The sequence below is a fragment of the Athene noctua genome, chromosome 5, assembly GCF_965140245.1.
Source record: "Athene noctua chromosome 5, bAthNoc1.hap1.1, whole genome shotgun sequence".
In the NCBI taxonomy this organism is placed as follows: domain Eukaryota; kingdom Metazoa; phylum Chordata; class Aves; order Strigiformes; family Strigidae; genus Athene; species Athene noctua.
In genome coordinates this window covers 54,118,623-54,144,112 of record NC_134041.1, presented here as the reverse complement: position 1 = coordinate 54,144,112, position 25,490 = coordinate 54,118,623, and the positions used below count along the sequence as shown (strand labels likewise).

General features: G+C 38.1%; 1 protein-coding gene across 1 annotated transcript in view; it reads right to left on the bottom strand.

Moving 5' to 3' along the window:
• The window catches only part of CFAP58 (cilia and flagella associated protein 58), a 61,221-nt gene that overhangs the window by 5,650 nt on the left and 30,081 nt on the right, over positions 1 to 25,490 (bottom strand). The window contains exons 12-16 of the mRNA XM_074908036.1: positions 23,123 to 23,263; positions 22,552 to 22,775; positions 20,441 to 20,552; positions 18,014 to 18,118; positions 1,015 to 1,134 (exon numbers count right to left, since the gene is read on the bottom strand). Of these exons, the coding sequence (XP_074764137.1) occupies positions 1,015 to 1,134; positions 18,014 to 18,118; positions 20,441 to 20,552; positions 22,552 to 22,775; positions 23,123 to 23,263 (702 nt within the window). The remainder of the gene's footprint in view (positions 1 to 1,014; positions 1,135 to 18,013; positions 18,119 to 20,440; positions 20,553 to 22,551; positions 22,776 to 23,122; positions 23,264 to 25,490) is intronic.

Genomic DNA, 25,490 nt, shown 5'->3' with positions numbered 1-25,490 from the left:
CATTTGATCACCTCTGCTCATTTAAGGACAATTTACAAAATTAAGTCTATACCATTTTACAACAATAAAACATGTAAAATATGCTCCAAGCATTATGGGAATGGTGTTAATACATACATTACCTCTTAATGTTCTGGGACACAAATTTGGGTGAAAACCCAAAATTAAGGTTTTAAAAAATAATAAAGCAGGGATTTATTCAATAATAATGGGTATTATTCACAGGGATCCACTTTGTTATGTGAAGCAATTCAATCCACACAGGCGAAGTAGTACCAGGCAGCGTAAATATGAATACAGTGCCGCTTTCATGTGAATCAGTAAACTTTAGGGAAAGTAGGAGTGTGCACAGTGTGTTTTCCTTCGTTAAGAAGGAGAATATGCTTGACCTGGCACCACAAAATGGCATTCACGCTACTGTGCTACAGCATACTGTGCCTGAAATACACAGTAGCAATTGACTGCATTAAGGACAAATGGGAACCGTATGGAAAACTTCAAATCACATTCAGTTTAGCTAAACTTTGGCTTCTATTTTACATTTTCTACATTGTTTTTCTTCTCAACAGAAAGCTAAGATTTGCATAACAGCCTCTTTGTTTCCTAAGGGCCCATCTGCTCCTGCATTTTTTTCCTCATGGTTAGTATAGACGTGATTATGATGCAGTGAACAGGAGATGATGACTTCAACAAAGAGAGAAGCTGTAGAAGTAGATGAACTCCTGCAGAGACTGATCTTTCATGCAGGCAAGAGCAAGGGAGGATCAGCTTATTCTATCAAAGAATCACTTTTTAATGTCATGCTTTCAAAGTTTCCTACAAGATGCCTTCAGAACCAGGAAATCCTCCCTTCTAGTGACAAGGGGTTAGGACAGATTACTTCTGTCATCCCTATAAAAGTTGCAAGTCTAACATACATGTATACATTGCAAGAGAAATAACAAGAATTTAAAACAGGGTTCTCAATATATTCCCACTAGTTTATCAAAAAGAGAACAAAATGGCATTGCTTACTTTCACCTGTTTAGTCTTCTCTCGGAGAGTGTGCCGGTAGAGCTGCAACTGTTCTGCAGCTTCAGGCCCAGGCTGCCGGGCCAAGATGTGCTTCAATTCCACATACAGTTTCTCCTTTTCCTAAGAAAAAGACAAGAGGAAGAGCTCTTATAAAACTATTATAGCAGCAGCAAAACCTGTGATGAAATCAACCTCACTGAAATGCAAGATATTTGCAGAAACAAATCTGCCTGTGTGTCAGTCTTCCCTCACTAGCCATAAGGTATTTAAAGTTGTTGTGATAGCAGTGGGAGAGCTCATTAAGGGAAACATCCAGCTACTTCGAACCACGAATGAAATACTCTTAAACACTGTCATCAGTGAGCACACTCTACAACAGAGAATATAAAACAGTCACTGGAAGAGTATCCAGGGGTGGGAAATTAATTACTAGTAACTGTGCTTATTGCAATGTTTCTTCTTATGAGCCACATTGCCTTACATTAAGGATCATAGCTTCACTCAACAGGATGTGAGCAGGCTATAGAAATGTCAGGGAAGGACTGTACAAAAGAATAACTACTTCTTCCAAAGAAAATCCTGCAAAGCACATGTACACACATATATACAAACTTTCAGTTTCACTGCAGGAGCCCTGGGAAAGGAAAAGTATAAGCAGAATAACTATGACTAGCACAATTACCACCAAGTAACTTTTATTTGTCATGTGTCTCCTCTTCCTTCATGTTGGAACAGTATACTTGTGGGAATTGGATATAGCCATGTCTGAACAGAAACCACACCGTGAACGCACTTACAACTTTCTGTACTGAAATGCTGCTTTCAGCTGTGTTTTGAGGATGTACTTGGGTTTAGTCTGAGGAATAAAGCTCTAAACAAAGCCACCTTCATACTTTGCGCATTACAGTATTTTTAGTTACTACCCTCTCAGACTAAGATTATTATTATTTACCATTATTTAGCAAGATCCCATCTTTGTGTGGTACCTGGAGAGACAGACTAGCAGACAAAAGATTTAACTGAAGAAGACAAAAATAGGATAGGTGATTATTTACACTGGCTTTGACAAAACCCTTTTTTGCTGCAATTTTTATAAGCTTTGTCTACAACCCTTACGAAACAACTCTTCCGCTGATGTGGGAAAGAGTACCATCGTATCACCTAGTATTGCTACATTTGGCCTTGCTCAGTGGTTGAGTCGGGATTTTCAAAAGTGGCTTGTTATTGTGAACATATAAAATTCTAGGTGTCCAGTCTTCAAGAGCATAAGGAGTTTGGAGTTTTTAGACCTGAGCATTTTCTGAAAACAATGCACTATAATGGTCACAGGTTGGGACCCAAAAATGGAAGCACTTCAAATCATAAATTACTTTTGCAAGCATTGCCTTTAAACTCTGAATATTACTGAGGAAGAGTTCCTTATAAACTAAGTTGTTCACAGTTTGTCTCTGGAAAAATCAAAACCTCCTGAGATTCAAAGTTTGCATAGTGGCAAAAATTAAATTGAGAATTCATTTTCAGCAGAGAGCTGTTATGTCATTACAAGTGGTTTCCACCACCACCTTTTCTTTCTGAGGAAGCAAGATTTTACTGCGAGTTAAAAACAAAAGCAAAAGAAAAATCTGCCTTGTCAAAATCTGGCTGGTCAGTATTAACATTCCACCCCTGAATGTGTCACAGATTTGTATTTTGGAATAGTGTAATGGTAATTTGGATAAATATGGAGCTGTTGATGGATTGAAGGTCTTATGTGCAATTGTTTTCCAATTTATTTCTCTCCTAACCCTCTACAAGGGCCAACCAAGCTCTTCAAACATTGTGCAATGGTGTGTATAATAACCTCATTTAGAGACAAAGCGTGCAATTCTATTATAAGGAGAATCTATCTTATGCAACAGAGACTCGTTAGCTGTCCGATGTATATTGTGTCCATAATCCAACAGAGGCAGAACCAGCTGTCTTATAATACATATACTGTCCTTCCTTGCTAAGCGCTGTCCATCTCTTTTACATCTAGTCAATTAATTTGTCACTGAGTTAGAAGCACCATATGTCAGCAAAATGTTAAAAGAAAAACCTGGATAATTCTTTCTTCAGCAGCAGAAGTTTATATTCACAGGTTGGCATTTCTGTAATTTCTGACATTTTACCCCAGGATGCAAAAAAAACAAAAAACAAAAAACAATTCACTGCTATTAATTTTAAAACAGCAACCACCAGAGTAAATCTAAGCCAGTCAGTCAGAAGTACGTGTGATATTACCACCAAAAATGCATTGCTTACAGCAGATACTTTTATCTCTACACATAGGAAATCAGGAATGCCCAGGAAAAAAAAAAAACAACAACCACAAATTAATAAAGAAAAATTTTGGTTTCTACAGTACTCTAGCTATATGCAAAGGACAGATAAGCAATACAATGTGTATTACATGCAGATATCCTGTAAATAACCAGCTATCAGATACAGCATAGAACATGTAGAAAGACCTGTAGGGTTGTCTGATGTGTGAGTTGTATTCAGAGTAGCTTTCAGTTGTAGTGTATCAAATAACATCCCCAGAAGATGGACCTATATTGTTTTTTTTGATTTGGAAACAACTAAAATGCAAGTGCAGTCCTTAATGCATAATTCCCAATGGGTCCAGATAGAGAGAAGGTATCCTGACTCTGACAAGAAAATCATAAGTCAGCAATGATAATCAGCAGTGTAGCAGTAATTCAAAAACAAGAAGGTAAGCTGATCTGTTTGGTACCTATTGAAAGTCAGTTAACACTATTTTTGTCCAAAGTAGAAGTTGGTTAACATTTATTTCTGTTGGTGGCTGCACAGATGACATTGGAGAAAAAGCTACCTGAAAGCCTTCACCCATTGGGCAGGAATAAGTCAATCCATTATAGCATGTGTAAGATGGATTTCGTTGGCTTGTCCCAAACTGCCTCCCTTCACACTCCACTCCTTGCTCATGCCAGGCTCCAGTCACGTCATACATCTTGCCAGAGTTACGAGTTCTTGAGATGAAAAGAACTTAAAGTCACAGACACACTGCAAGGCACTAATTCTTCTTGAGGAGGTGAAGGAAGATCTATCAGATCTCTCTGTAACTCCATGCTGTTAATCCTTCACTGGTAAGAGTAATGTACATGTCTTCAGTTCAGGTCTAGTCCAGTACCAAAGCTTTTTATGTCATACTTCCCACAGCAAAATTCCCATGGAATTCAGCAGGTGTTTGACTGTAGAACTGAGCCCATAATGTCAACAAGCTTCACTGGTTTATGGCATAAACTAAACCAAGCCGATGGTGGAGAGATAAGGGCACATTCATTTTGTGTATGTAGGGCACACTGGGAGACTCAGATTGAGGGTTACAGTCAAATTTCAGGCATTCCAAAGAGAATTTCAGCACCTCTGTGAATACCTGCTATAAAAACTGCGTAAATAAAACTCCACATTATTTTTAGAACAGCCCTTCGTGTCTTAGATTTGTTTTCCAGGGGAGCTCCAAGGAGGCCACAGATCTGCCTTTAGGCTCGGCCATGACAATAAGTTTCTGCATCCCTAAGTCTCTCACTCATTAATTCGGAGGTGGGGGGTGGGGAGGTGAGTGGTGTTTTCCCCTATATTTAACTGCCTACTGTCAGCCAGAATCCAGAGTCCTCCGGGCCTGCTTGCTCTACAGCGAACTGAGAATTTTCTTCTGCAGAAAACTGGGTGATGTTTGGCAAATTTCAACTGATCCCTCAGGACCCAGTGGTCATGAGTTGGCTCGGTCTACAGAAAGAAGAATCATTTTTGCTAGCACAATCCTATTTCAAAAGAAGCTATTGCTGCTGACTAGTACAGCCCAATTTGCTTGTTTTTCCCTGCCAGAAAGACCATCAGCACACTCACAAAGTGACACCAAGGCATTTCACTGCTTTGACAAGAAGTGGGAGGCAGTCACCAATGGTGGGATAGACCAAAGCACCTGGTATTAGCTCTAAAGATGTGACTCGATTTCATGTCATTTTCTCCCTCACCATGACACCAGGAAACTCCTGAAATGACCTGGCTTATTAGTTAGCCCAGGGTATCATTCTGAGTCAGAGACGATGGATGACCGTACATTTAAGGAAGATGTATTCACAGCAGAAATATGCCATGAAGCCCCAACTTCTTCATTTTTATCAGCTTGTCTTTCCAGATAGATAATTCAACAAATTTACCTTGGCATAGCCACACACCAACAGCCTTCACCAGACCCACAAAAATCCTATTGTGCACCAAAACCTTTCAATCACACAAATTACTAAAAAAACCCACAGAAAAAAAAAAATCCCAAAACTTTGACTCAGAGTAAATTTCATTTACATTAGCTTCTGTCTCCAGCAATTGAGCTAAAGAAAATACCCAACAAGTTAAAAATGTAGAGCAAAAGTGTGCAACGTATTTTATGGTGGCAGATCCCAAAGCATTTAACCTAGCTAAAAATCCTTATTTCAATTAGTAAGGTGAAGAAAGCAACACAACTCTAAGCACACTACAGTTCCTCATGGCTTTGGTGAGGAAAACAAGTCAGCCAACGTGTCACAGAGGGGTTTCTTGTTTATTGGCATTATAACCAAAATGTCAGTGCTATGCTGAATTCCAGAGCCATTTTGTTTACGACGCCATGCAGCAGCAGAGCATCCTTAAGGGGTTGTGATCCCTTTTCAGAAGTGTTAAACAGAACACTGGAATCAGAATTAAATACATACATAGACATACACATCTAGTCACAGGCATTTTACCTGTATAAACTTCATGTTTATTTGTGTGTATGTGTATGCCTAACACAGTAGCTCTTGGCTCAGGACATCTATGATTAAAAGTTTTATGAGGTGTAGAAAAAATTAGCATATGGTAACCTTCACGAATTTTATAACAATAGAAGCAAGTTGCCTCCAGCACTGTGAGAAATGTGCAGCATAAACTTTTCCAATAAACACTTTTCAAAAGCTCCTGCTCTTTCTTGTGTGTTCCACATCCATCAGCAAACACCTCTGCAAGCATGCAGTTCCCTAGAACAGCTTGTATTTTCATCATCATCTAGACTCTCCTCTGTCTAATGTGGGGGGGTTTTATTGGGTAAATTAATTCAGGTTTGAAATAGGGCACTGAAGCCCTTTCACAATGTGGCAATACTAACGCTGCATGAGAAGCTTTGGGTTTTCTTGTTAAAACGCTGACAATTTGAAGAAAAGGGTGGGATAATCTCCCCATTTTTGGTGAAATCTGCACCACTCTAGATGGAATGCAATTAAACCTGTCATGACTTATCCCTCCAGTTGATAATAATGCTTCTCAAGAGCAAATCTCTTTCCTTTGGCACAAAGCAGACTGCACCAAATTGACTGGCATTTTCAAAACAGCTTAATGAGAGAGGAAAAAACACCTTGGAGCATCTTCTAAGGTCTTCACCCTTGACTCTTTTTTGTAACAGTAAGAGATGAACGCTGCATTATTACCATCTTCCAGGAACAGCAAAGTACAAACATTTCCAGCTAAAGTGCAATTGCAACTTACTATTATTTTTATTATTATTGCTAGATACCTGTACTATTGTAACTTTCTGAGGAAGTGTGTGGGAAAACGGGGGGGGTGTCCACTGGACAAACAAATAGGTTACATTTCCTCCCCTCCTTTCAACTTCTGAACTCTGACACAAGGATAACAATCTATCAGAAGAAAATGCCATGGATGCCTCTTGCTGAAATAACAGCTGCAATCCGCTTTTTACTATTGACATTACACAAGACTTAAAGATTTATAAAATCATTAATCGGAGTATCTCATTTAATCACAGTGTTTATACTTTACATTGCAGACAATGATCAATTAATTATCCCCTGTTCTATATGTGTGAATGGGAACACACATGCACATAAATATACACAAAAGAGAAGTGAGCTGTTCCTTGAAGGTGAGAATTACCCTGGCATGGATTGATGTAAATATTTCAGCTATTTCCACAGTGCCTGCAGCTTGACAGCTGGGCTGAAGAGAGCTCTAAACAAACCTTTGTTTCACATTCTAGTAGCAGCTTGTCTTAAAGTATCCTGGAGGAGATTCAGAGGTTGGTACAAATCTTATCAACAAGGAATCTAAATATTCTAAGTGAGTAAGTCTAAAAGGCAAACAATGGGGAACCTTTCACTGGCTAATAATTACTATATACAGTGTTTCAAGCCAAAAAAAGAGTATCTTCTTCAAACGTAAACTATTTGATTTAAAACCTCTGTATTTTAACATCAGTGTAACAGCATGTATTTTAGCTATTCAATAGCCATTTGGATTTAAAAAAATCAGATGAATCAAAGGAGAATTATCATAGCTCTGCTGTTAATGATTTGCTGTTCCTACAGCTAATGCCCTGGGATGGGCATTCCCAGCAGACCCAGCTTCTGCTCTCACTTCTGACTGATCTGACAGATGACCTTGAAGGGTCAGAGAAACTGCAGAGTTGCTTCTAGAAATACGTATCTGTAAGTTAGGCACCTACATCTCTTTAATCACCTGCTTGACTTAGATCCTTAGATCTCCCTGAAAGATGAGAGCACTTAGCTTCAAGTCCTTTGGTGTTCTGGAATTGCTACCTCTGAACAGCTGTCTCAAAGTCAAGCCACCACTTAAACCTACAAATACCTGTCTAACAAGGCAGTAAAGCCTACATACATCTTTCTGATAGGATAGCAGAGTTTCCCTACATATGCCAAGTACCTCAGGGAAGGAAGAGTGGTCTCCTGTTACACTTTGGAACCTATTAAGAAATAACAGCACATCTAAGAAACAAACATGGCAGTTCTGAAATCATGAATGTTTTAATATATGGCTTTCTTTAGAATCAGTGTAATTAGAGCTGACCCTCTGCTATCCTTCGAGGAGTTTTGTTTCAGCTTGCCTTGCCTGCTTCTTAAAAATGAAAGAAACAGAAACAGGACTAAAGGAAGGGGAAAGATAACAAATCCTAATGTTTATGTAAAGACAACTGCTGTGCCCAAGTGTGCCATCCCCTGTTTAAGATTACAGCTATATCTACCAACACAGGCATGGGAAGGCTCTGAGCCTAGAGGACATGGAGCAACTGGCTGACTGATGTACCCTACTTGGTAGAGAGTGTCCCTGTGTGGCATTCATGGCTCCCAAGCACTCAGCAGCTCATCTCTGGCTGTCTCAGAGTGAAGGCTGATGAAACAGGTTTCTTTCTATACCTGTTTGTGTGTTCATGTGTCCAATTTTAAACTATCTTTTTAAAAAAAGCAACAACACAATGTTGTTTAATTGCCTGCCTCTAACTGCCTCAAAACAGCCTTAATGCTGCTGCATCTTTCTGCACATTTTCTCAACAACCGCACCATCCACACTCCTGTAAGAATGAAAATAAGTGATCTGAAATAGATAAAATCTAGTGTCCCTGTAGAATGTCTTTTTTTGTTGGTTTTTGTTGTTGATGCAACTATCATACAAAATAATAATCCATCACTGAATGGGATGCTGAAGATGGTCCACATCTTGCTGCTGAGGGACAAGCAGAACACCCTTGCCTCAGTGGAAGAATGCCTGCCAAAGGGTACACCTGAATAATAAAGATTTGCAGCTGGCTCTGGGCCACACTATACAATATGAGCTCGTGAATGTATTGCTACTTGGTTGTTGCACTCCTCCAGTACTTTAACTTCTCTAGCAGCTTCTGGATGGCTGACAGTCAGTATCGGATTGCTAACAGCACTGCAGAGTTTGTGCATTGCAATGTATTCAGTCAGCACAGCGAGCCATTTACTTTCCCTTAACAAGATAACTGGTTGATTAATATACTTTACCCTGGGGTGCACAGCAGATTTATTTCCTTCCCAGATACATGCTGAATACAGGAATGAGGAGTAAACAAGTTTGGTTTCAGTTATTTGCTATTTACTGGAACAATTCCTGAACTTTTTATTCAGGCTTTATTCTAGAGAACTATCATTGAAGCTAATGGCAATTTTGACTGAGTAAGAACTTTAAGAATGGATTATTTTACAAAATATTTTAAGACTAATGACAAAAGATATCCATGCTCAGGATTTCTGGGTTCAAACCAGATACAACGCATTTGAATAAAATACTTTGATGACTACCATTTCTGCTTTTCTGATGCAGACTACAGATAACGTGATGTACCTTGAGTACTTATATGGCCTCCTCCTTTCAGTATCTGATTGCTGTTAAATCTTTAATGTACTTATGCTGACATACTGCTTCCAGCCAGGGCAGTGATCCTCTTCTCATTCTACAAGAGGTCTGGACACAAAGAGTTGCTACATGAATTGCCAAAGTTCACTAAAACTCCTCAAAGATGCACAGAAGTGAAACTCAGTCCCCCAGGCTCCCAGGACCAGTGTGCTGAGTAAGCCTGTAATGTCTGCTCCTTGCTTCTCAGAAACACCAAGGCTAGACTACAGCAGCAGGTTAGAAGTGTGGGAGAAAAGTCACAACCATAAACCAAGTATACTTCAAGCCAACAATCTCTTCATGCATGCTGAAATTCATGGATTGGGAGTATGTGTATTAGTGTATTAGAATGCAGAAAACAAATCTATACTTGACATTCATCTATCAAGGATGTACTTGTGTAATTGAATCAATCTTGCATGATGTAGAGGGGTGGCATCTGATGACCTACCAGAGTTCTCTTTGAAGCTCAAACTCAAGTAAATACATAAATTCTCCTAAAAAACTTTAAAACCAGATTACGCATTCATGTACATTTGTCACCTATAAACCAAGAGATTTTACTCCACCTGCAACTTCCTCATCTTTGTAAACGGCATCTAAATATTTCTGACTAAAACACATTAGAGCAGCTAAAAATAGTGCAGATCCCCAGAATTTATTTTAATGTTTTATTCTAATTTCTCAAATAAATTTGAACCTTGCTTCTGTCCAAAACCATTTATCATGGGAAATCTGTTTGTTTATGAGGGCAATGTAGTTCCACAAAGATTCAGTAAAAATTAAACTCTTCCACTAAGAAAATTCTTCATCAAAAATGTGTTGTTTGATTGCAAAGTAATCTGCTTTGCTTCTCATTTTCCAGTACCAGAAATATTTGCACTATTTTTACTGGAAAATTATTTTCTTATTCTAAAGAGCAGCCAATTATCTTCATCTGATGACATTAAAGTGATCAGCACCTTTCCTACCCACTTTTTCAAAACCCTGTTTAAACAAACATACCTTAAACAAAAAACAAAACAAAACAAAAACCCAACAAAACCAAAAAGGCTATTTTCCTAGGAAGACTTTATTCTCTTCCATTTGTATTCCAGCATATGTGGGAGGAGGGAAAGAATGTAAATGTCAGTGTGTTTTTAAGAGCAGTTTATCACGCTGTAAATTTCTATAGCATAGAACATCTTCTAATTCTAGATGGACTGAGATTAGAAGGCTAAAATAAAGTAATGTGCCAAGAACTATATTCAAAATATGCAGAAATAGAAATCAACTCCTTTCTGAGGAGAGCTAGGACAAGAACAGAACATCCCTCAGATACCTATTGACTTCTTAAGGCTTACACAACTTTCAGGTAGGCATGTAGACCCTCAGTAGACCTTCAACAGGTGACTCTTTATCTTTCCTGTTTATGAGATGTGATTATTTATTACATCATCACAGGATGGCATATGAGCTCAGGTAAGTTGCACTGAGAATAAACACAATGATCCTACAATTTTCTCAGTGTCAGTGGTTCTACCCTACTTAGAGAACCCTTCTGGATACACAACCATCTTTAAAAAAAAAAAAAAAAAGAAAAAGGAAAAATAATATCAGTGTCAGAACAAAAGGCACTAGAGAAACTCTAACTGTATGGAGAAATCATCATGCCAGGCATAAAATCACTAAAAGACACTAATCCTTCAACTTAACACCAGTACTAAAATACAGAACATTTCCACTTACAAAGTTAAAATCCCCAATCAAAGCCCTAGCTCAGCAATGAACATTTCAAGCACAACAAAAGGAAAATAAAAGGACAGCATGAAGAGGAAAGAACCTGAGAAAGTAGTCTTGAAGGATGAGTCAATGCATAAAGTACCTCCATATGTTACTTCATACTGCACTGGAGACTCCAAATCAAATTCAAGGCACTGGACTGAAATTAATTTGATGGCACTGACTCAGTAGACTGTTATGCATCAAAACATTGTGCTGATAATTAGATATTTTTTGTTCATCACTTGTTAGAACTGGGTTACAGCCAGAGTTCATAGGAATACATTTTTTTCGTTTGAAAAAAGAAGAGAGATTCTCTTCAGAGTCCAATTCTAAATCAAGGCAATTCTTACAGTCTGTCTTTGACACACCAGTGCCTAATTCTGCATGGCACTGCGGAAGTAAAGTTTTTCTTTATGTTTCATACCCAGGTGAAAGACAAAAAGTAAACATTAGGTCTGAATCATTACTGTATTTCTCATTTCTATATTCCAATATAAATCCCTCGAAATTCTGGTCACCAACTTAGAATTGCAGTCATAAACTCAAAAACCACACTCCACCAGGTACTGTTTCCTGTCTCTCCTCTTCCTTAAGACAGATAACAACCCTTAGATTTTTATTAAGGACAGGACAGCATTTTTCTGCTTTTTTTTTTCCATGTCAGGAATCATTTCAACAATGGTTAGAAATTTTGCCAGCTTAGCTTTCTCTGTTAGTGGTGCAATTTCTTTGTGCTGACATGGCTATGCCAGCTACTGGCTATGCAATTAGATGTGATCATACTGGCAAGCAAGTCTTCTGCCATTCAAGAGCTGGTATAAGCTAAATCAGAAAAGTGACTTTTTGCCAGTAGGAATGGTACTTTTAAGCACAGAAGAGGACTAAAGCTCAATATACTCACCCCTTTAATTGAGGGCTGAGAGAACCGCCACAAGATAGGGCATTAATCCAGTGCTTCCAGAGGAAGTCAAATCCTCCAGGAAATAGATAGAAAAGAGCCAAGTCCTAGTAAAGTATAAAAAGCCAAAAGAAAATTTCCTTTTTCATTTTCAGATGGAAAAATCCCTTCAAAGGATGACTTTATATATAAATGATAAAGGAGCAGTAAAGAAAGGATTGTATTTTGGCAGTGGATTTTACAGTTCACCTGTAAGTCTCAGTGCGTACAAAGCACTCTCCCACGCTACCTCTGCTAAAATCTCTCTAAAGGCAAGATGACAGAGAAACAATAATGGGCAGGTCAAAACAGACTCTTAGGGATTCTACAGTCATTAGTTTCCTGAAGTGAATTGCAGTTATTTTTATGAAAATAGACAATTCTGCCAAAAAAATTCCTAACTCAAGACTATCTATGCTACATGTAACATGTAAGTAGGTTACACTCTCAAATCCAAGTAGAATCTATACTCAACTCTGAAAATATATAAATGTCAAATTTGAGAGGGTAAACTTCAGCCATTTTGAAGATGTGCAGGTAATACCTAAATAAAACTGAACTGGGCTTTAAGAATATTGAAATAAAGGCAGGTAATAGGAGAGTATTCTGTTTTCCCTAGCAGGCTCTCTGATGAGAAAATCTCTTACCGGGCATTTGAGCACACTTTTCAGTATTACATGATGTACAATGGAAGCTACATGAGCACTGCAATGAAGAACCTAGTAGAAGTATGTTTCATGAAACTGCCAAGCTAGGGAAAGAAATGATTTTCAGAAGGACTAGGCTCTCATGAACTGGGCTGAAAAAAATGATACAAGGTTGAAAAAATAGTATTTTAGATAACAAACGGGCAGAAAAATTTTGTATAACAAATACATGGAAGCAAATCCCAAATCTCCTCCATTAGTTGGGAGAAAACTTTGATTTCAGTAGCTGCCAGCCTGCATAAACCCACATGGTAACACACTGTTCTAAAGCAGATTTCTTTATGAAACTATAGTACCAGTGCTGAGAAATAAAGATGGTTATGTATATGTTCAGACACTATAGCAACAAGCATATCAAATTGCATAGAACAGCTCTACTAGCAAGTTAGCACGAATGAAATAAAACATCTGCCTATTTTGAGTGTTTAGCTAGCTATTGTTACTACTGAATTGAGTCATATCTCTAATATATTCATTCAAACACCAGTCTAAGAGTGGAAATTATTTTACTCCCTTTTTACTTGATATGAGGCATGCAAAAGCTAAGTAACCTGCCCAAGGTCACAGAGAAAGTCTCTTTCGCTCTCTCCTCCCTGTATTTTACAATATCCAAAATGAAACTCTGCTGATTTATACTGGAGACAGCAGCATCCCCTCTACTCCTCCTACTCTCTGTCAGTGGGACCGTCAGTTCTTGGGGGGATTGAAACTTAGCTCAAAACTTGGCTCAATACAAGGACATGTGGGTGTTATCTGGCTGTAATCTCTGAGTCAGATATATGAGCTAATCATGCCTTTTGCCCTTGCGCTCTTTGCAACTATGAGCTCAAGATGCTAACAGTCTGGAAGCATCACATCCTGACTGCCCATTGTCTGGTCTTTGATTGTTGACAACTTAAAACAATGGTGATTAAAAATATATATGTACAGAAAAGCAGTACTTTCACTACTACATGCAAGGCTTAAATAAGATACATTTGCCTTTGCTTCCCTCTGCAAATAATCTTGGTTGCACATCTCTCTCTTACATTTATGAACAGTCTTCTGAGATGACTGACAATGGAGGTAACTGACATATAATGTGAATCTTCCCACTGTTGTCCGTTCCAAGATGTGCAGTTGAATAAAATTCTGCTCAGTCAGACATAAAATCAAATTAGAGGAGTTCACTCTGAAGAGAAAGAACTAAATTTGAAACAAATAAAGCAGTGCATAATTCACTTTTAATGGGATAAGTTCCTAAACCCACACTAATCATAATCCTAACAAAATAATACATTACATTACGAGTTCACCACATCACTGTTCAGTATGCAGTAGAGCAGTAGAGCTTCAGCCACATGAGGGATTTGCCCCACATGCAAAGTGAGCAAGCATTTTTTTTTGCAGTGGGAATTTGTTCAGCAGAGCACTTCTATTTATTAATAATTATACCTTATGGCCATACAACACATTTTGTTCATACCACATGTGTTCACAAAGACCTTCACCCATCACTGAAATCCCTTGGTTAACACACAACGTATTTCTCCACAAAGACCTGCAGTATTGCTCAATGGTTTAGAAAAGAACCGAAAGATGCTGTATCTTTTAACTGCACAAATTCAGAAGGAAAGTAATGACTCAAACAAGGAAGTTGGCTAACCCTGAAATAACATTTCCTATGTTTGGCAAAAATGCCATTGGATTTTTATCGACCATAAGTATTCAAGACCGTGGGTTTGGATCTGATTTTTAAGACAGCATTTTTCATCAGCACTCCACCTCACAACTGTGAGAATTCCTGAGTTAAAGAAGAAAGTATGACTGCCTGCTTTGCAGCTACTCTTCAAAGTCTCAGGATGTCCACACTTATTTGGTACATGAGAGTTGATAGGTTATAACCGGAGATGCTGTGGCTATGGGGCACAGATAAATCAGAAACAAGAAAAGAGCTTAATAATTTCTATAACATAGGACATCTTTCTACACCTTTATTAAAGTGTTCAACTCTGAAAAGTCACTCTAAAAAAACCAACATTCATCATGTTGCATATTCAATACTTCTCAGCAAATGTCTGATACAAAAAATGTGCCCTGCTGGCAGGTTAAGAGATATTTTTGTATGGGATTTTAGAGTCAAGCTGGGTTCTTCCTGTACTGTCAGCAATCAGAATTTTCTGACTGAAACGTAGCGAATCATTCTTTTAATCACATAGCATGGATGTAGCATGCTTTTACAGCTGCATCATTTTTAAAGAACTAACAGGTGAGAAATAGTGAGAAAGCTAATAAAAAGGATACCATCAAATACACATCAGGAACAGGTAAAGTAAGCAGATGCTTTTCTTCATGAATCTATATACTGTGATCCTTAGCAAAAATTTCCATTTATATATCCAGCTCATCCTGAAACACTGTTCCCTGCATAAAACATCTTTTATTTAAAAGACATTTACAAAAAAAAAAAAAGAAAAAAAAAGAAAGAAAAGAGTAACAGAAGACAAAACTACAGTGCATACAATACACATGGAATTATTTTTTCCTTATACAAACATTATGGCTCTGCATGAGGATGCAGCAAGGTGAATACCCAACATATCAAACTGCAGGTTGCTGACACTGGGCTGAACCATTTCCAGACATGGGTTATTTCTAAATTCCAAAGGTGTTTTTAATACTCAATATTCAATCCACATCGTTTTTTGCACTCCATTTTATTAATACACTTTGATGTGAGGGAATTTAAGTTACATAATATTCACGCACAGAAATCACAGACACACACTCACAATCTTCACTGTCGATAAATATCCTATTTTCCAGCACGATGGCTATACACATATAATAACAGCTATGTATGGCAAGCAAGAGATTAAGATCATTTTAAAGCAGATACACGCAATGGCTATGCCCTTGTCACAGGGCAAGATGTGGATGAAGACTGAGAGTGAGGAGGTGTGATTTATGCATGCAGACACAACATGGGGAAATCAGTAGTCCTCTGACCTAGTAAGTTTGTATCTCTCAGCTCCTGCAGTCTCTGACTCTGAATACAGGGGTTGTTACACCAACTAGGCACAGGCCGAGTCATCAGCAATCCCCCACTCCTGCAAATGAGCACAGACTGAACTGAACTGAGCTGACTTCCATAAAAAAAAGTTGTTGATTGCCTTTAAGCTTGAGGGGATTTACCAAATTTTTAAAAAGAAAGGAAAAAAAAAAAAAAAAAAGGAATTATCAGACCTTATGGGGGAGCAGTGCCTTATACGCTGGCTGTTATATTTACCAGACAGCAAACTCACTAAGCAAGATTAAACTCACTAAGCAAGAATAATTATACTGGGATGACAAAAATTAAAAATTCCAGAAATGGGGGCTGAATTGCTGCTGTTTTCCATAATTCTGTATTTCAGTCAGGATCAAACCCTACACTCATTAACTGCCCAGAACAGGGTCTGGTGAAGCAACCATCCTGGTGCATACGACTGGGCTCCCTACAGAAGGTTAACATTATTGCTGCCCATTAATTTCCTTCTGCTGGAGGTGTTCCTCAGGCTCACTCTTTCACCAGAGAAGTTTGGAACATGATAGCATCAGTTCTGTAAGTTATTAGCAAGCATTTTGCTTCAGTGAGTATCAGAGTATCACTTTACAAAACAGATATTACCATCGTACCAAGGAAAACCACTCCAAATAATAATAAAATTACTTGTACAAGGTTATCCAGACACTTAGCAGAAGAAGCTCAGCTAGTACATTTAACTTGTGAGACCTATGCCAATGACCTATGCAGTAGGACATACAGCCCTTTGAGGAAATGAGCTGGGGGATATCCTCCATCTCTGGTTACCTCTCCTTGCCTGCACCTTGCTATGAAAGAGCCCTATTTCAGTCATTGTGGAGGACTCAAAAACTCTGTGGCAAAACAGAAAATAGTTCAGAAATGTTGATAATAAAGCCCTGAGCATTATATTTTTGTCTTTTCTTTACCGTCAGAGGGAAACCTTCATTTCAGCACTGTTCCACAGGAAATTGGTGCAAAAGATCTCATTAACAATTCTAGGTATAATAATTAAATTTTATATAGCCAAAGTCTGACTTAAATCTAGGAAAATAATAAAAATAGAGTTGACATAGAAGGACTGCTGCATAGACAGAAAGACTGTGCCAGTGGCTAGTATAGTGACATTTTCTTGGGCAGGCAGCTAAATACCTCTATATCTCAGTTCTTCACTTCTAAATAAGGATAATAGATAAACAGGAGAACACTAATGATAAGGAAAGATATGAAATAGAAGCGATGTAAAAATCTAACAAATTGGGTTTGTGCATGGGTAAAGCACAGTAAATTTGAAGCTATTTTTGCCACATTTTAAGATAAAAAACTATTTCACTGACAGTATTTCAGTGCTATGCAACAAAGATTACATTTAACCAAACAAAGGCATAATACACCATACACTACCTTCAGATTAAATTGCAGATCTATTTTTTCCTACGAAACAATAAAGAGAGACAAACCCTGACTTGATAACATCTGCTGAGCTTTTTCTCAAGACAGAATGAGATTCAGGTCACATTCTACTCTCCACTGAGCAATACCCAACATAGGCATCAAGACTATTAGGGTATTTAAGACCAAGATGTTAAAATCATACCTAGAGCTGGCAAACTGTAGCTATCCCTACAGTCACCAGAGAGGAGACAAATTTCCCAGTTTTACACCTAAGGTTGAAGCCCAAAGACATTCCTTTTTTGTTATATTTGATGGCAATGTTTGCACTACAGGAATATAGTCTCTCCTTGATTCTACAACATAGATCTTATTGGTATCACTGGGATTAAGGGACATCTGATACAGTTTAAAAAAGGTAAGTATCACAAAAATTATTTTTTGGTAAAGTTCAGCACAAAGACCATGAAGACAAATATGGCTCAGAGAGCAACATATCTAAGTCACACAAACTCTGTAGGATTCATTCTGCCAAAAGTCATGCTGAGCACAAATGGAATCAAACAAGGATTTTCCTTCATGTCCTGTCCATAACAGGCATGTTTAAAAGGACAAAAAAGCATTTCCAAAAGTCTAACACTGACTTGAAGACTGATCTATGACATGAATAAAGTAAACCAAATCTTTAATTTTATTTTGCAGAGTTGTCCAGGTACCAGTAACCAGAATATAAAAACCAACTAATCAGATGCTATTGTTCTCTTTCGGTGAGTCAGTGCTGCCATCTAAAGCTATCTAAGGGGCATGCAAAAGAAATTTAAAGTCATGCATCTAAATAACATTCAGGAAGCACATCTGAGTAGACAGAAAATGCAGGGTAAGTCAAATATGTTAATAAGATACAACAAAACAATGATACTGAAGTACCTGAAGAAGCAATTCTTTCTCTATCACTTCACCTGTCTTGCTGATAAGCTGCTTCTGTAGTCTCTGTATTTTCTGAATCAGCTCATAGGTACTTGGGTCACTGGCCTAGACAAGAGCAAAGCAGTCTCAAAAGTTTTACATTATAACAAGTTAGTGTTTCTTGAATGCAAATGAAAACCATAATGTCTAAGTGTTCAAAAGTGACAAATATAAAATGGGGGGAGGCAAGGGGGGAGTGTTTGGTGTATTTTTAAATGGTATGTATACAAGCAGTCCTGAAACTGGAGTCTCTGCCTCTTGAAGATCATTTGGACCATGCTTGTGTTTAACACTATTACCCTCATGAATCCTCCTCAAAACAATTAATATAAACACAAGCCCTTCACAGCTTACCCTCAAATCAACAAAGACTGGTAGAACCACATGGCAGGGGAAAAAAAAGGAGGTTAGTATATAATTTTTAGCAGAAACTGCCCACTGACAAATGAAGAGCAGTGCAAGTACTTCCCACGATTTCAAGAACTTCAAACAGTGCCAATTGAGTTTTAAGGAGAGAAAAATTTTCCCCCCGTACTAAAGAAAGAGTAATATAGTCTTAAAACAGGTTGAGAAGTTAAGAGGAATAAATTATGGGGGTACATTTATGAACTATTATGAGGCTTTAAAGTGTCCATACGTGTAGAATCTCATTCTTCAATGGAAATAAGTGCTTAAAAAGGTGACAGACTGTAGGCACTATACTGCTGCTCTCTGTCTACATAGCCTGTGAAGACCAGAAGTTAGTAGATGTCTGTCTCCCCTTTCCATTCTTTTGTCACAGATTGTACCTGAAGAAAGCTCTAAGGAGCAAACAAATAATTCTGTGAGGAGCAGCCAGCAAAGCTTACTTTCCCACCACTTTGTATCTTCTTGTTGAATCCTTTAATAAAGGGCAAACAGACTGAAGCTTTTTCCCACTTGGGGATTCACAACACCTCTCTCCCATGTGGCTTCTCCTCTCTCATGTGGTGTCTCAATAAGGATTAAACTCACACTGCAGTACAGGTTCCAATAAAGTCCTGCTCTCTGTATAATTTGCTTGAGCTTATAAGGAACTTGGTATCTCATGGCTCTTAATCTTTTGTTTGATTTTATCTAAATTGACTAATCAATTCAAGTGTAACTGGAACACTAACACAGATACACATGCACTGCTTACAACACAACATCATTTCCTGAGAAACCAGGCTAAAAAGTAGTTCAGTCCCCATGACCCACTCAGTCCTTGATTTTTTTTATAGCACTGTCCAAACATCTTGCCAATGTGTGACTACTGTATTGATATGAGGGTATTTGTCCATTAGGAATTGAACCAAAACCCCATAAGGATTATTTCATATGGATCTTGCCATCTGCTGGCCTTTCTGTGTTCCAAATACAAACCAGTGACCTAGAATGGAAAGAAGTAATTTCTCTTTATCAGTCTCTTCATACATTAATTTTCACAGCACTGGATGTTTTGACTGGCCTGATTTTCCTTTATTACAAGGTGCTGCTGGAGACTGTACCTAGCTGTCTTTAACCTAGTTCAGCATTCTGCATTTTATTTCCCTTCCATGAGAACAGCTAAGCACACTGATCAGCTTTAATCTCAGCATGGAAAGATCAGAAATGAACTGTCATGTTAGTAAGCACAGCCAAAATATTCAGCTCTGCTTCTGTAGGGACTAGCATGTTACCACTCATTATTAAGAGCAGCTAAGCAACCCAAACTGGCATCAGATCAGAGATCCATGCAATAGAAAAATCTCAGCTGGCTCTAACTTACTTTGAAAATATTCAGTGATGCCAGTTGATGTTCACATATTTGGTCTGTGCTTGAAGGATTTTTTTTTTTTCCCCTTCATTTGGCAGGTTCAAATAGTGTGAAAATTTAGATTTTCTTTTTCGGTAACAGTTGAACTCACACTACCTGGAATGGCTATCTTTGGGAACCCACCACTGTTTATGTGGAGACTCTTCCTTTGCTCACAGATGTAATTTACATTTTGACTTCTATGAGCCTTTCTAATTCTGGGTTTCTTCCCATATATATCTCTCTAATTGGTGAGGGTAGGATTGTATCTTTTCCCTATCATCCTCTTTCTCATCATCCATGTTAAGGAACCACCTCCTCCTAAATTCACCTTATGCATTCTTATTCCCTTTAGCATTTGTCTGACTCTACAAATCCCTCTGAAATTTTTCATTGAGAAAGTGACACAAAAATAACCCTGATTGCATTGTGCAAGGAAACCATTCAGCAGTTAACCATTTGACTGATACTATGGAAATTTCGGTCTGTCTGCCCCTCCACATAATTTGCATAACAGTGAACGAAATAGGCTTTGTGCTGTGTCACTGATTTGGTAATATGGGCTTTGGGAACTTGAAATGCTGACACATCACCTCTAGTTTTCTCCATCTGTGAACATTCAAGGGATTCTCCAGTTCTCCTTCCAAAAGTTTGCATCGAGTTTGTTCTTTTAATAGTTCCTTCTGCATACGATGAACCTCCTGTCTTAAGACCAGTATAAAACAAAAAGAAAAAATAACACACCAAAACTACATCAGTGTGACCAGAGCTCTAATAGGGACATTAACAAATCATTCTCCCATGCACTACAGCACTGGCAAAGTGACTCTTGTGATTAATAGTCAACGCTGATGTCACTGAACAGGTGGAACCATAAGATAACACAGTTAGACATCTTCACTCGCTTTAGTAGGAATGGCTCAAAAAAGGGACTTTTTGTCAGTTCCTGGGGACTCTATTCCACAGCCTACTGAATCTCACTGCCCACATCTTACCATACACATTAAGGCCAGAAGGACATCATCTAGAATAACCTATAAATCAGTTATGGAGTCATGCCCTGTTACACTGGTATTGAATCTAACAGCTTGCGCTTGAAAGAAATTTTTAAATCTACATGGCTCACACAATCCAGTAAATAAAACACACTCTAGGACCTATGTATGATGATGCTGTTCTTTAGAGAACCCCAATTTGATTTATTACCTCTCCTCAAGGAATTTCAGGGGTGATTTACTGCTGAATCTAAAATTGAGTACTCCCAAGATGCTTTGACAACTAAGCTCTTATGGTGGGGATGGGGGATTGAGGGGCAGGAAAAAAAAGACACATTTTGCAATGGTCCAACCCTTACACTTTAGTGGGTGGATTATGTAAGTGCTCCAAGGGGAACGGGCATGTAGGATCACCATGTTCCTACTCCACCACTGAATCTTTTCCTGATAAGCTCAGAGTTGCATTTAGCTCTCTAAAGAGAAAAGGGCCTTTTTAACTGTGAGTTGGACAAAGTTATGAAAGAGGAAAAAAAACACATCTCCAATTGGCAAATCAAGAAAGCTAATTAGCAGCACTAGTGATAAATGGAGTCTTTCGACAGGCAGTTTTCATGATGGTTTTGGACTTCATTAAAGTCTGTGACTGCTGCTGCAGTTAGCAAGAATTGATCCACCCATCATGGCATGCATTGCAGTATACTTCAATTCCATCACTGAGTTTCAATACAGTAACAGACTTTCAGCTGAATGCATTTGGGCAGTAAGTTCAAATCCTATTCCTGTCTGCAGTCAGTCGATGAAAACTGCAATTGCTAATGTTTTGTACCCAGTTCTCTTTTCTGTTACACCAAATCAAACTGGCATACTTCCACTGGAGTCAATGGGACTGACCACAGACTGAAGTTCATTTGTTATGGTGAAAGCCATGGAATTATACTGATATAGTTAAGCTAGAGATCTCACCCAAGACTGTGGTGGCTACATAAAATTAGTATGACTGTTATCTGCTAAAAACATAGTTGTCTCTCCTTACAAACCAGGACTGATTCTATAGAAAATTACAATAGTTTCCCATCAGCAAAGTCTACACCTCAAATATAGGAGAGTAAAAAAGAAAGGAAGCATTAAGCCAGAGGAGGAGGAGATAAATCAGGCTGGGACTATTAAACTTCTGTTTTAAAGAAACACAACCTTCAATGAAAATTTAACTAAATCTTTCTCAGAGAGCAAGTCTGCATATAAATCTGGAAGGAGAGAGCTCTGAAAATGTGCAGAGGTTTGTTATAAATATGTCAAGTATTCCCCATCCTCTGTGGATTGCCTAATAAAAAGCAGTTCCACTAATTTGGGCCTCGGGTTCCACTAAGTAGCTCACTGAACTATGAACACCTTTTTTGCTGATGTCTGTCAGGTTTATTCTGTAGGCAGTAACTCACAGTACAAGGGAAAATACAGAAACTATTTCAACTTTGGCCAAGATGTCTTTTTTCCTCCTTTCCTCCTTCCTATATTTTAATTTTCTTCATTGCTGATAAATTGTTGCATAAATTTAATCCAGTCTGTGTTTGAGGTCAAACCAAACAATCCCCTTCTCCAAGGTGTAATGTTTGTTGATGGAAATCTTTACCACGCATAAAACATATTTTCTGTCTCAAACACAGAAACATGGGTGCAGTCACTATGGAAACGTATTCAATCAGATTTTCTACCTGAGCTCCTCTACATTAGCCACATTCTTGCCAAGTATTCCCTTCTCACGCCGCAGTTTTTTGATCTCCAGCTTGAGAAGTCGGATGTCTTCTATTCTCTGTTGGTATTGGGTTTCACCGTTGTTTAAGATGGACTGCTGGATTTTTATCTTTTCATAGAGCAGAGCCACTTCATCATTGCGCTGAACAAGCTGGGACCCCAGGATATCTCTCTCATTGGTAATCTAAGGGCGCAGGGCACAGCGATAGTTATAGTTCCTCAGTACAATTCCAAAGTATTGTGACTATATTTGCATCAGTCAAAATCATGTGCATTAAGAGGTTTCGCTGTTACTAGTGAAAGAAATATGGCAAGGGACTAATAGTTTCCCCTGTAAGGGTTCAGACACATCAATAGGTTAAACTATGTATTCCGTTCACTTCAGTATATTAACTTTTTTGTTTCAACAGCACTACAAAGCTTGAGTAGTACCACATTTACAGTAGCTGAGTATGCTGATCTCAAAAATACACTGGACAAATGAAGGAACAGAATGCAGTGTGTTTGAAAAGCCAAATTAGAGATCCCTACCTGGTCACATTCCTTCTTCTGCTTCAGCCTCTCAGTATCAGCTTCAGCAATGATTTTTAGGAGTTTTCTCTCTTCTGCCTCCTGATTTTCTATAAACTGTTTCGTTTCCAGAGCCTGTTTTTTCATCTTAAGCAGTTCAGTCTGATGGAGTCAAAGAATATAGGTAAACTGCACTTAGTAACAACTTCCCATTACATAAACCTGGGATTAAAAGTTAGAATTTTAATAAAATCTCATATATTCTTTTCGTTTCCTGAGAGGTACATATTTTGTTAGTTTTCTGAGAATAAATCACTAATACAAGCAAGCACGAAGACCCATAGAGAAATGTTGGAAACAGTATTTTGCGGCGGGCGGAGGAAGCAAGCAGCCGATTCAATGTGAATGATAGAGCAAGCTTCAACTTTATTGAAAGAAATCATACCTTATATAAGCACTCTACAATAATCATGCATACTACTCACAAATCTATTGGATACATGTAAAAAGCTACATTATAATGTCCCAGCCCCCTGTGGCATCTCAGACATGTCATAACATCTTCCCTCTTCTGAACCTGTTTTTTCTCCCAGGGCCGTTCCCTTATCATATACAAGGTCATAATGTACCTCAGTTTCTCTCTTTGTTAACATAACAGTCTGTTGTTAGCATAACTGTACCCTGGGTTTTCTCCTCTGTTTACCTCAGATGGCTGCAATCAGCTTCTGCAGAGACCCATGGCCTTGCTCTCTGCAAGCCGTTCTCCAACAGTATTTTAATATCATTGCATTATACACTAGAAATTTGAATGGATTTTTATCTATGACAATGGTTCAAGTTGCGATTCAGGGATGTCTCATTTAATAAAAAATTTTTAAAAATTAAATAGGGCATATTTGGAAAGCTTTTCAACGGTGTTGTTATTCAAAGTTCAAAGTCAGTCTGGGATGTGAGAAAGTATAATTCACCTTGCTGGAAAGGGCAACAATCTATGCTATGTAATACAATCAGCATCAGCTCAGGTCAGGCTTCAGACTGGAATAACAGAATTGGTGGAGAAGATGGCAACCAGGCATGGAACAGCAAAATTAAAGATCTTTAGCACTTTTTTAGTGGATGTGTAGATGAGGAAGACTGGGAAAAGAGGGGCTGTCCGTAAACGCAGGAGAAGTAACACACTGTTACAGTTATTGCACACCACTAACATAAACTAACAGCAAAATGTGCCCAATAATTCTATCCCACTCTCATGAACTCTATAATTTAAGGCAAGGCATATATGTAGATAAAAACTAATAAGGTCTTCTTGGATTATTAGAAATTTCTATCATTGCTAGGCAATTAGTTAGAGCTAAGATGGAACTAGCTGACTACAGTCCATTTTCACAGATAAGAAAACTTTCAAGCCTTGATTCAAAGACTTTGTCACAACTCTGACCCTTACAAAGGATGATGTTCAAGCTACCTTTTGGGAAAGAGCATCATCCAATGCTGAAAGAACAAGGCTGTGATGGAGGCTGCATCTGCAAAAATATTAATTTAAGACAAACAGTTCCATCACCATAATAAAATAGCTTGTTCCATTCTTATTTTCTTTAATAAAATTCTCATTTTCCCATATGTGCAACACTCATATCTCTCTTACTCAGTGTTAGATGTTCATCAGAATCCATCAGCCGAATAAAAATGCAAGCCACTTCATATTGAAATGCAATCAACACTGTGCAAAAGCTGTCTACAAATGTAAAACTGCTCATGCGTTTGGCATTGCTGGATAATATTTTTTTAATATATCAAAATTCTATGTTCTCCTTATGTCAGAAAAAATATGAGTTGTAAACAAGAAGTGGCATTAGATGTTGGCAGCAAACATTCATATAAACAAATCTCCTCACTGGAATGCACTAAGTTAAAATAAATCTGAACTGCCTTGTACAGTAAGGAACATAAATACTTGAAGCCACACAAAGGCCCCACAAGATAACAGGACTTTCAAGTAGATTAAATATGCTAAAAACAACAGTATGAGGTTGTGTGTACATTAGGTAAGAGAAAAGGAAATGAATAAACACAGTCACTGTGCAAGCAGAAAAATGGTCAGGTCTGAAACTGCTGTAAATCAGCACAGCTCATTTCAAGTTGGGTCAGAGAGTTTGTAAGAACTGAAAAATAGTTAGGAAGAAAGAAGAATTTATATGGGACCTATGCAATATCTCAAAGCAAATTCAAACCAAATCCCTGTTTAGATCCTGAAATATTAGTGTAAGTGAAGAGGAGTTTTTATTTGTTCTAGAGGTGGGAGGAAAGTATAAATTTTATAGAAGATGACTGGGGCTGGACACAGAATGCAGAAATACCAGTAAGTCAGATTTTACATCCAGATTTCTAG